This window comes from Poecilia latipinna, unplaced genomic scaffold (genome assembly GCF_001443285.1).
Source record: "Poecilia latipinna isolate Pla-1442-1.1 unplaced genomic scaffold, P_latipinna-1.0 Scaffold2188, whole genome shotgun sequence".
In the NCBI taxonomy this organism is placed as follows: Eukaryota; Metazoa; Chordata; class Actinopteri; order Cyprinodontiformes; family Poeciliidae; genus Poecilia; species Poecilia latipinna.
This window is the reverse complement of record NW_015114804.1, coordinates 88973-99713: the sequence shown is the minus strand read 5'-3', so window position 1 is coordinate 99713 and position 10741 is coordinate 88973. Positions and strand designations below refer to the sequence as shown.

Sequence of the window (10741 nt, the reverse complement as noted above, 5' to 3'; positions counted from 1 at the left end):
GTGTGTCCATCATCCACCTATATGTTTGTCCACCAGCCCATTTGTCTATCCATTCATCTGTTTTTCATCCATCAATTATCACTTTCTTTGCCCATCTACTGTCCAAGCATTTGTCTTTCCATCCTTCCATCTGTTTGTCTATCTCTCATCAACCTTTCATCCGTTTTCCATTCATTATTGGTATCTATTCCTCATCCATCCATTTGTCCTTCAGTCCACTATGTCCATTCATCCATCCATCGGTTTTTCTACCGTCCCTCTTTCAGTTTCTTTGTCCATATGTCTGTTCATGTGTCCATTAGTCAGTCATTCATCAGTGTGTCCATCGTCCATCCACTCATTTGATTAATTTGTCTATGTTCCACCTTTCCATTCCACCATCATGCATTCATTGGATTTTATCCATCCACTTTCATATTGAAATGTCAGGCATTAATTTTCTCTCAACTTTTTGTAGTTATATTTGGTCAAAGTGGATTTAAAATGGCTGGGAATTTGGCTAATTCAATGCTGGAAAAGTTTGGATTTTGGGCATTAGGAATGTGTAGGAACGCTGTAAACTCATCACCCAGTATATTATCGTATTCTCCAACAGTGTATGTGTCAAGTAAGTCCAGGTTATAATTGTACATTCAACCAATTTGCGGCTGGATTCATTGAAGGGTTCCGTTTCAGAGTGGTTTAATCAGCGCAGGGTCGACCACTACATCCAGCCATCCTCTGTCCCTCTGCATAATATCAGAGGGTAATTGCAAATACAGCTCTGCCTGTTGTTTGACCCGCACTGCCGGGTCAGAAGCATCAGAAAAAGATACGCTCAAATGAGACTAATCACATTAGAAATGTCCCCAACGCAGAGCAATAGATAATGGAGTTAAATGCCAGGGAGTTCCTTAATACAAAGTCCCGCGCACAACAATCACTCACTCCACACAAAACATCCTCCTCTCCTCTGTAATTGCCCTATTAAAATATTTCTACTTTAAGATGTGTCACATTACAGAGCCCCAGGCTCATTATGGAGCTCCATAACTCCAATTATCTGAGGCTCCACGTCCGGAAGCCAACCTGACCCGAAAGGGGGCTCACGGGCAGATCTGGGAGCAGCCCCATCCTCCTCAAGTCCACGCTCGCTGCGAGAGAGGCAAATCAGAAAGCTGACCTTTGGTCATTGTCTCGAGGCGACTCCACTCGGCTCAGCTTTTGGTCAGGTGACAGAGCCTCTGACCTTTACCATGAAAATAATGACTTGTTCTTGTGCCAAGAGCTCAGGGGGTTACCGTGGGGAGCGAGACACCTCTGACGACACGTGACGGTATTTGGAGGACAGAGTTTGCACTCAGCGCTTTGATAGCCCCGGAAAAAAAAAACAAAGTGTGTGTGACACGACACAAGAGACTTGGAACTGTGAGTGTATATATGCCAGTGGGTGTGTTTGCGTGTTTGGACTTGCAACAGAGGCTCAGACGGTGTTGAAAGGAAATAGGTGTCAGACTGAAGGTGCAGAGGGGAGTAATTTGAAGTTGTCAGAATTTTGTTTCAAGACATTCCATCAGAATTTTTTCAAAGCATAGAAAAAAATACACAGCTAACAGACACCAGTCTGAGTTACGTAGATACAAACCTCTTTCCACTGATCTTTTGGGTCTAACGTGGCCTGAACTGTCCTGGAACGCCATCAGTTTATCCATCCTGTTTCACTTGAAAGTTGAGTCAGGTTTGTTTGCATAGCACATTTCAGCAACAAGGACGTTCGAAGTGCTTTGCATCGTAAAAACTATCAATTATGAATCAAGCAACAAACATTACATTTTGTCAAAAGCCATCCTTAAAATCATCAAGAAAATACTCATCAAATATGTTGATCAATGTTCTGGTTACTACTAATCCAAGGCAACTCTTAAAAGGTGGGTTTGCAGCTTTGATTTAATGGAACTCAGCTGTTTTGCAGTTTTCTGGACGTTTGTTTCAGATTTGTGTTGCACAGAAGCTGAATGCTGCTTTTACATGTTTGGTTCTGGTTCTGGGGATGCAAAGCAGACCAGAACCAGAAGACCCAAGGGGTCTGGAAGGTTGATACAATTACAAAAGATCTTTTATGTAGTTTGATGCTCAGTGATTTATAAACTATCTGATCTACAGGGAGCCAGTAGAACTGGGGTTTTACTGGTTTTAGTGAGAACGTGAGCAGCAGCGTTCTGGATCAGCTACAGCTGTCTGAATTTTCTTTAGGCAGATCTGTGAAGAAACTATTGAGATAATCAATACAACTAAAGACAAATGCATGAGGGAGTTTCTCTAGATTTTGCTGAGACATTAGTCATCTAATCCTGAAAGTGTTCTTCAGGTGATAGAAGGCCGACTTTATAACTGTCTTTATGTGACTCTGAATATCTTAATCCATCTGGATTCAGGGCCTGATCAAATAGTTTCTGCTGAAACTACTTACTGACTCTAGGTCATTACTCTTTGGGTCCAAAGATAACTTCAGTTTTGTTTCTGTTCAGCTGTCTTGATCAACAGTGTCAAAAAAATATTTTGGGGGGGCAAAAACAGCAAGAAATTTGTTGTTGACTAGTTATTTCTTTACTGCAGCTATGTGTCTTGGTAACTCATCTCATGGTGCTGGAAAGTCCGATGCGTGTGTGTGGCCCCCATGGAAACTTTCCAAATCCACTCTGCAGTAAATCGACCATTACCAATTCTTTGAAGTAGGTGAAGACTGTTTACTCAGCAGTTCTGCTTTGTAAATCCCCTAAAATCTATTGATGTCCAGCGTGATCAGTTAGGCAAAATCAGAAACAGAGAGTTTTTTTTTTTTTTTTTATCAAGATTTATTTCATTCTCTACCATTTAAAAATCTAATACTGTTGGTTTATTCCCTCTTTTCTGGACAAGTTTAAAAAAAATGCATCATCCAAACAGCAAAAGGTGAGAACAGGTTTACATCTCCTAACTGCTATACGGTTGCTGGGCCAGTTTCTTCACGACACCGCCACTTCAAATCTGCCTCTATTCCAAGACGGGAACAAAACTTTGTTGTTCCTGGCCTGTTAAATTTAGACAAAGTGAAAAAAGAAATTCGGCGTAACTATAAAAGATAAATTAGCAGCCAGCCACAGCGAAGGTCCTGTCAGGATGATCGCAGGAGAAAGAAAAGTTTTATCGAAATAAGAAGACAGATGCCATTATTTATCATCTCAAGTCTGACTTATTTATGAAGCAGAAACAGAATGAAATTCTCGGTTGAATTCATCCTGAATTATTTAATCTGAAATGGTTAATTCTATACAAAGCCCAGGCAGATCCCTCCTCTGTTCTGATAAATACTTTATTACCACTTCTAAATAAGAAAAAAAACAGGAGCAGCAAAAGGATAAAGATGGGAAAACAAGTTCTTTGCATTTCTTTATGCGGTGGTTGAGAATTTTTTTAATTGATTTTTAGAAGAACGCTAGGACTTAATGGCCTTTAAGCATAAATTTTAACAATTTCTGTTACGTGCAAAGGGGGAAAAATATTTTGTTTCAGATAAAGGTGTGACACTTGGTATTATCCAGATGCTTTCACGATTTTTTATTTTTTATTTTTCTATTTGTGGGAGGGATCTTCCTGCTGTCCAAGGTTGACAAAGTCAAAAAGCGCCTAATGAAAAGAGACGCATCGCTGATTGCAGCTATATCTGGAGCCGAGGTGGAAGTGGCATCGATTTAACAATTTAGCAGCACCCTCCTCTGTGTGTTTCCATTAGTCACGGCTGAATACCACCCACTCCCCACCGTACACCCACTCTCACACCGCCCCATTCCACGCCATCCAAACACACACAAACAAACTCTGTGGCGCACATACACACTCAGCCAAGGCTTCAGAGGTGTATCCCTGAGCTCCAGAAAAGGCTTTATATCATCTAAAGGGATTTCATTATAACGCCAGGACACACCAAAAACACCGCCATGCTACAGGATACACTTTTTATTATTGTGACTTAGTGCATGTGCAGGCCATGGTGCAAGTGTACAGTCGTGCGTTTTTCATTTCATGAGTGGAAACTGTACAGGATTTGACTCTGATCACTGAAGTACATTAGAGCCTACGAGTTATAAAAGAGTCGAGGATTATTATGTTTTCAAAATAGGATCATGTGCTACTCACTGACTGTTTCCTACAAAGGAGCTTTTCTCAAAAAAAGGAAAATGTTCTGTGAAGTTAAAATAGCAGTAATATTTCCCTTAGCTTTAGGTCATAGATGTTGCATGTAAGTTTGGAGATAAGTGAAAGAAATCTCAGAGAAATTAAGACCTAACTGCTAGCCATTTTAGATTAGGCTATCAATTTGAAATCACTGAATATTAAAATGTTACCCTAAATGGGGATATATTGTGTGTCTAGGCTTTAACTATTACCAACTTTTCCAAACTGAACACCGCTCATGGTACTGTGCACCGCTAGTGTAACTAGCAGACGCCACCAGCCTTATCGATGTGACTCGCCACCTTAGACTCAATCCACTCTAACCCCGCAAATTTAGGATTTGCAAGGTTATCTCTTCATTTATGCAGTAACATTGCAGATGGTATTCTCCTTTGCTTTTAATAGTTTGGAAATTATCTGCCCAGAGTCACGATAAGCCAGTCAGGCAGACTGACACATCGAGCAGCTTCTGGAAACATATTTATGGATAGTAACGCAGGCAATGTTTGTTAAAAATGTTCTATTCTTAAAGTAATCAATGATAACTAAGATGGCTTAGCTAGCATTGATGTTAGCTAAGCTGGTTTGGCTTAAATTTCTAAAATCACTAAAGACTGGGTCTGTGTAAATAGCTTGCTAGCCTTCCCTTAGCTGTGAGTCGCTTGGACAATTTTTGGTATGTACCATCTTTGATGCTGCTGACCAACCCGACGACCATTTACAAATTATAAAAATTTCTGCCACTCCAGGTGGATTTAGAGCAAACTGATGAATCGCAGCTGATGTATCGATACAACTAGCAGGGCTAATCAATGTAACTTTAGCTTTGTTAAAGTTGCATATCGTACACACCTCGCACAAATGATGGTCGGAAATCCAAAATTTGCTCCGTTCTTGGAGAACATAGAGTGAACTGATCAAGCTGGCTAACACAGCTAGCAGCCCTAACCACCATTCTTTTAGCTTAATAACAGTGATGCTATTCGGCTAAATACAAACAAGCTGAGTAAGCGAAAATGTGTAGATTCCTAACATATGCTAGTATAACTTTTTATAAATTTGAGTCGTTTTAAGTGGACAAGATCAGCTTGAGCTGAGACCCCTGTCTGACCTTTGACCAGTCTGAGGATTTCTTCACTTTTTCTCAGATTTGCAGTAAAAAGGCATCCATTGAATACACATACACATAGGGGAACTTTACTGATGATACCTTCACAGAATCTCATTTTAATATCTAAACTACAAAATGTAATTCATACTTTATCATCAGTTTTCATCAAGCAAAACTTTGAATTTCTTTCTGGGTGGTAAGTGTAGGAGTGTTTTAGGACCAGACCAGCCTTACAGTATAAAACAGACACAAGGATGGCTGCAGGTTGCATCACTGCTACATGGAAAATTCTACTGACTTTTTTTTTTTTTTTTTTTTAGAGCTAAAATAATTTCTTTACCATTAAGCTCTTTATGACTTACAGTATGGTGGCAAATCCCATTTAAGACTCTGAAGTTTTTTGTTTTGTTTTTTTTTTGCAAGGAAACAAGTCCTGCATTGGAGAACTTGATGTTTGACGTGCAGTCCCTCCGTTCCACCATGAAAAGCAAAATGTAGACTTTTGTTTTTAGTCCATATGTCCCTGTGCTACATTGTTCATAGACTACAAACACGGTGTAGACTGCAAGAGTTCAAAGGACTGAACAGACGTCCCGCTGTTGTTGAGGCCTTTCCACGCCTCCGCTGGTTTGGGCTGCTGGAACGGAGGACCGTGGAACACCCCGTCCACCCACTCTCTCAGTGTGGCCACTGGAGACTCTTGTTGCCTGTCCACACTGGTGAGCGCCATGTTTGTTGAGTAAACAGGAGAGGAGGACCGGGTCGATGATAGCATGCATGGGGGGTATTCTGGTGGGGAGCCAGCTTCTGGGGGAACAGCAGTGTGGGCGATAGACCAGATTTTGGGCTTTGTGTCGGGACTTCGAAGGTTTGGATTCATGTAGAAGGAACTGATTTGATGATTGACTGGTGTTAGTTTGGGGCAATCCGCAGACAGTCTTTGTCCATGTGGGTGTTCTGCGCTTGAGTTTGCTTCTTCGCCCTCTGGTAGAACATGCGACTTCGGGTCACTTTCAGAAGCATCTGACTCCACCATGTCGAAGTCTTCAAGGTCACTCTGCAGTTCTCCACATTGTTGATCTGCAAAAGACAATCGGTTCAGGAAACAGTGAAATTGTAATTGCCAATTGCATTGAAAAAATGAGCAACTGGCTCTGGACTTTCTTACCGTGAAGGTGTGTGCTACTTCCAAGCGGCTTCTCGGCTTCTCTGCTGTCCTCATCACAGCCTCTCTCATCAGACGTTTTACAAGCTTTTGGTGACCATGTCACCTTATTCTCTTTTTTTAGTCTCCTGCGTGCGTTGGCAAACCACGTAGACACCTGAAGGACACAGAGAGGCACTTAAAATGAGTTCCAGATGACGGGAATAATAAAAGACCACCAAAAGTAGAAAATATCTGCAAGATATTCGGAAAACATAACACAGCAATGAATATTGAGTTGAAGACATTCATTGCCAAATTTTCTGTATTATCGTCGTCTTTTCCCAGCATTTTTATGTGTACACCATTTTCCCTTAAGCTTTAACGTCTTGGCCCAATCCTGTGTAAGTACACAGGATTAGGAACGTCCATCCAATTGGCAGGGTTTGAATCAATGGTACATACAGGATGTAGCCCACCAAATATTGCTTCCAAGTTGTCCATGGAATCATAGTACTGCACAAACTTCCATTCAATTCATTGTGGAGCGCTAAGAAAAAAATGAATGAAGCGTTACCATTATAGGTGTCAAGAGATGTGATATACTGCAGTATTTCTCTGCCCAAGTCCTGATTGTGCCAGCATAACACTTTGCCTGGTTAAGTAACTGTAAGCTGTTAAACTAAGTCTTTCCTTTCCAAGTTAGTTTTCCAAGTAGTTTAGACGTCTGCTTCCTTTCCAAATGTCTGATTATGTTGATTGTCAACGTATCAACATTTCTTGCTGAAGTGACCTCCACCTTTTAAATTGTTTAGAGGGCAGGATTTTGGATCATGGAGAACAGAAAGTCATCAGTGACGAGAGAAAACGAGATGAGAATGATTTTATAAGCACTGTGAGGATATCCATTAGCCGCTAAAGACGCTAAAAGTTGGCATCACTTTGAAGCTAACCATTAGTGCTAAGCCTAATTCTGTTTTTAGTGAATCTGGACTGCTTTTTAGCATTTTTACAGCATAGATCAAAACTACACAAACTAATTGATTCTACACAGAACAGAAACTCTGTGTAAACATGAAAAAGGAGAATTTTCTTATTCTTTTTTAGCATTAGATTTGGACAAACGTGACAAATGCTATACGTGGGGCAGCCAAACCTGGACTGGAATGGCTGATGATGACTTCAGATTATATGTAAAACAAAAATAGATAACTGATTCATTGTTTAATGTTTAAGTATTCATGTAATAGCCATTAAATGTTGAACATCACCTGTGTAAGGGTCATCCTGGTGATGATGGCCAGCATGATCTTCTCCCCCTTGGTGGGGTACGGGTTCTTCTGGTGCTCCTGCAGCCAGGCCTTCAGGGTGCTGGTGGTCTCCCTGGTGGCGTTCTTACGGCGGGAGGAGCTGTCCGAGCAGGAATACCTGAACCATCGACAACAGACATGGGCAACAGAGAGAACGTTGTTGTAAAAAATGTTCTTTTGTTTTTTTTTCTTTCTGTTTAGCACTAAAAAAAGTCTTGAAATTTACCGCAATCAAATGTTTTCATGTCCATGACCACATTCAGACAGTTTTGCAATGTTTATATATGATAATAATATAGTGTATTATAATCATATATTAAACAGTAGTTGTTTTACCAAGTAAATGTTTAAAATCTCAATGTCTTTCAGCTGAGAGAACGAGTTAACTTACCCATATCTGTCATAAGGATATTGACCAAATGTGTATTCATAAGGATAATAGGCGGCGCTCTGAGACGTCCCCAAATGCATGGGTGCAGTTTCTTTGGGATCTAGCGGCCCCTAAAAGTGTTAAAGTTTAAATATCAGACATACAATTTTCCTACATTCTTTTCTGACCTGTGCAAAGTGGTTTCCATTTGTATCAGTGCTAAAAGCATCAAAGTGAGGCCTGGCACTCACCCTGGAATAGAGAGAGGAGGCGTCGCTGGCGCATGTGTTGTAGTAGCTGTGGCTCTTTGTGTAAGCGCCGCCGTAGACCCCGATGCCGCTTCCAGGAGGAAGCTGGTGGCCCGGGGAGCGCAGCCCCGTGTGGGATGCAGGAGAACCAGAGGTCATCAAAAACTGTGGACAAATCGGCATCAGTAATTTTATTCAAATGTTTCAATATAATGGCATAAACCTCTAATAACCAATCAATTTGTTTTCAGTTATGTCAACAGTTTTCACATGCAAACAGCAGCAAGTGACAAAATGAACAAACTGATGCTAAACATAAAACTTCTAAGGAGAGCTTCCAGGTAAGAACGTTCAAATTAAGAATATAAGTAACTGAAAAAATGAAAACAAATACATAAATCAAAAATCTACATTTCATTTAAACAGCTATATATTTTTACGACAGTAAAAAAAGATAAAACATGACCAACATAATGTCAAGCTAAAATTGCCTGGTAAAAAGTAAAGCACTAAATCCTTTGAATATTTATATACAGATGATTTATCACAAAAACAAACCAATAAGTGATGTAAAGGAACCCATTTCGAATCAATATATGAAGTCAAAACTACAAGAACCTAGTAAAAACTAAATTAAATTAAGATAAAATTTACATTAATCACAACAATAAAACAAATACATACAATTATTAAACATCTATATAAACTCAAAGTGCCTGAATAAATAAATAAACTAAAGCCTTGAGAAGCTATCTAACAGTTTATTCAAAAATAATAATATTGCAATTTTATCATTTTGATTATTCAAGAAATTAAACTCAAAGTGCCTCGTGGAAACTAGTAAATCCAACAAATAACTGAAAATTCATGACAGTGAAGGTTAAGATATAAACACAAAACAGTTATTTTAAACTAATATAAAGTCAAACCAAAGGCCAGTAAAATAAACAAATGAATGTGTAAAACATGAGAAAAAACAGAAAAGGTAACAATGATAGAATGAAATAAAAAAAATGAATACAGATGTAAAAACAAAACAACAAAAATAGTTCCGGTGAACTGAGAACAGAGGGATTTACTGCACAACTCTGTTTTATCTTTGAAATATAAACCAAGCATTATTTACTTAAATGAACGAACAAAAAGAGCTTTTCGCATTTTTCTCCATCAACATAGTAATAAAGTTAAATCAAAATAACTTTTTGCCGAGCAGTCTTCACCTGTGGTGTGGTGGAGTAGGAATATCCCAGCTGAGAATACGCCATGGTTCAAAGTAGGAAAAAAACGCAAAAGCTGGAAGAAAACCGCGTGGCCACGTCCAACAGCATCCGTACCACCCGCAGCTTGTTTTCCCACGGACACTAATTCAGAGACACTCTTATGTTCCGTTTTGTTTTTATTGTTTTTTTTGTTTTTGTTTGTTTTTTTAGATCACAAAATCATCAACGCTCTGATCCAAGTCGTGGCGCGCAGACGTTTACGCGCAGCTGTCATCCCTGCGCGCCTCAGGAAGCAACTTCTCCGCTTTACTCTCTCCGCTGCCGCAGCTTTCTACAGCCTCCCTGCTCTCCTACCACCATCAGGCTTTGGTTTGCGCGCGCGCGTGTGTGTATGTGTGTGATCTAAGCACGCGTCTCCCTGTGATGCGCTCTTTGGATTTTAAGGCGCGTCTCCCTCTGACGTCAGCCCGGTGTTCCCATCAGGACGAAGAAACTCGCCCAATTAATTCCCTCCCAGCTTCCTTTCAGCCCCTCCATCCAAGAGGACAGCGCAGATCCACTCAGATCCAGTCCCCCCAGGGCGCGAAGAGCGCGTGATCAATTCTCCAAACAAACACCCACAGCTGCGATGCTTGCACGCGCTACAAACATTTTACAACCTCGCGTGGCCAGAGGAGCGTTCCGGAGGAGAGGGACGGTGATGCGTTGACACCACATTGACACGGGATGATTGATGACTACAACCTGATATTAGCATAATCGTTTTTGCCTCTGTAGTTTAGATAACTTGTCACCGCGGAGAAATCTCGCTGTCACCCACATATTCATGAGTGGGGCGGTGGAAAGGGGGGAGGGGGGACTTCAGGTCTCCCCCGAGCAAATTAATCAAACAATAAACAGTCCACGCATTCCCTTGAGTAAGCACCTTTAGCAGCTGAATGGCTTGTCATGTTTTTAATAACCAAGTCTTAAGATGCGCGGAGGAAGTGGGAACGTTGTTTCTTCAGCCTTTTTGGTCTTAGAGAATTGAGGAGATAAATGGGCAGAGTGGTAGATTTAAAATGCAACGTTTATATTCTGTAAAAAAAAAAAAATATATATATGTAATTGAGCTATCCTGTGGATAAAATAAGAGGGAAAAAGG

At 40.4% G+C, this 10741-nt stretch overlaps 1 protein-coding gene across 1 annotated transcript; it reads right to left on the bottom strand.

Moving 5' to 3' along the window:
• Positions 1 to 3960: 3960 nt before the first annotated feature.
• Positions 3961 to 10431, bottom strand: LOC106936648 (iroquois-class homeodomain protein irx-4-A-like). The gene is made up of 6 exons (XM_015017781.1): positions 9598 to 10431; positions 8381 to 8542; positions 8151 to 8260; positions 7721 to 7877; positions 6474 to 6627; positions 3961 to 6385 (listed from the first exon to the last, which is right to left on the bottom strand). Exons 1-6 carry the CDS (start codon positions 9640 to 9642, stop codon positions 5850 to 5852), a joined length of 1164 nt encoding a protein of 387 aa, XP_014873267.1. The 5' UTR covers positions 9643 to 10431; the 3' UTR covers positions 3961 to 5849.
• Between the last annotated feature and the right edge of the window lie 310 nt (positions 10432 to 10741).

What these genes read in the sequence shown, in the direction of transcription:
- LOC106936648 (XM_015017781.1), bottom strand. Translation starts at nt 9,642, where the DNA reads ATGGCGTATTCTCAGCTGGGATATTCCTACTCCACCACACCACAG. An exon ending in CCTACTCCACCACACCACAG is followed by an intron (nt 8,543 to 9,597) that starts GTGAAGACTGCT and finishes ATTTGTCCACAG; the next exon opens with TTTTTGATGACCTCTGGTTC. An exon ending in CCAGGATGACCCTTACACAG is followed by an intron (nt 6,628 to 7,720) that starts GTGATGTTCAAC and finishes TGTGTCCTTCAG; the next exon opens with GTGTCTACGTGGTTTGCCAA.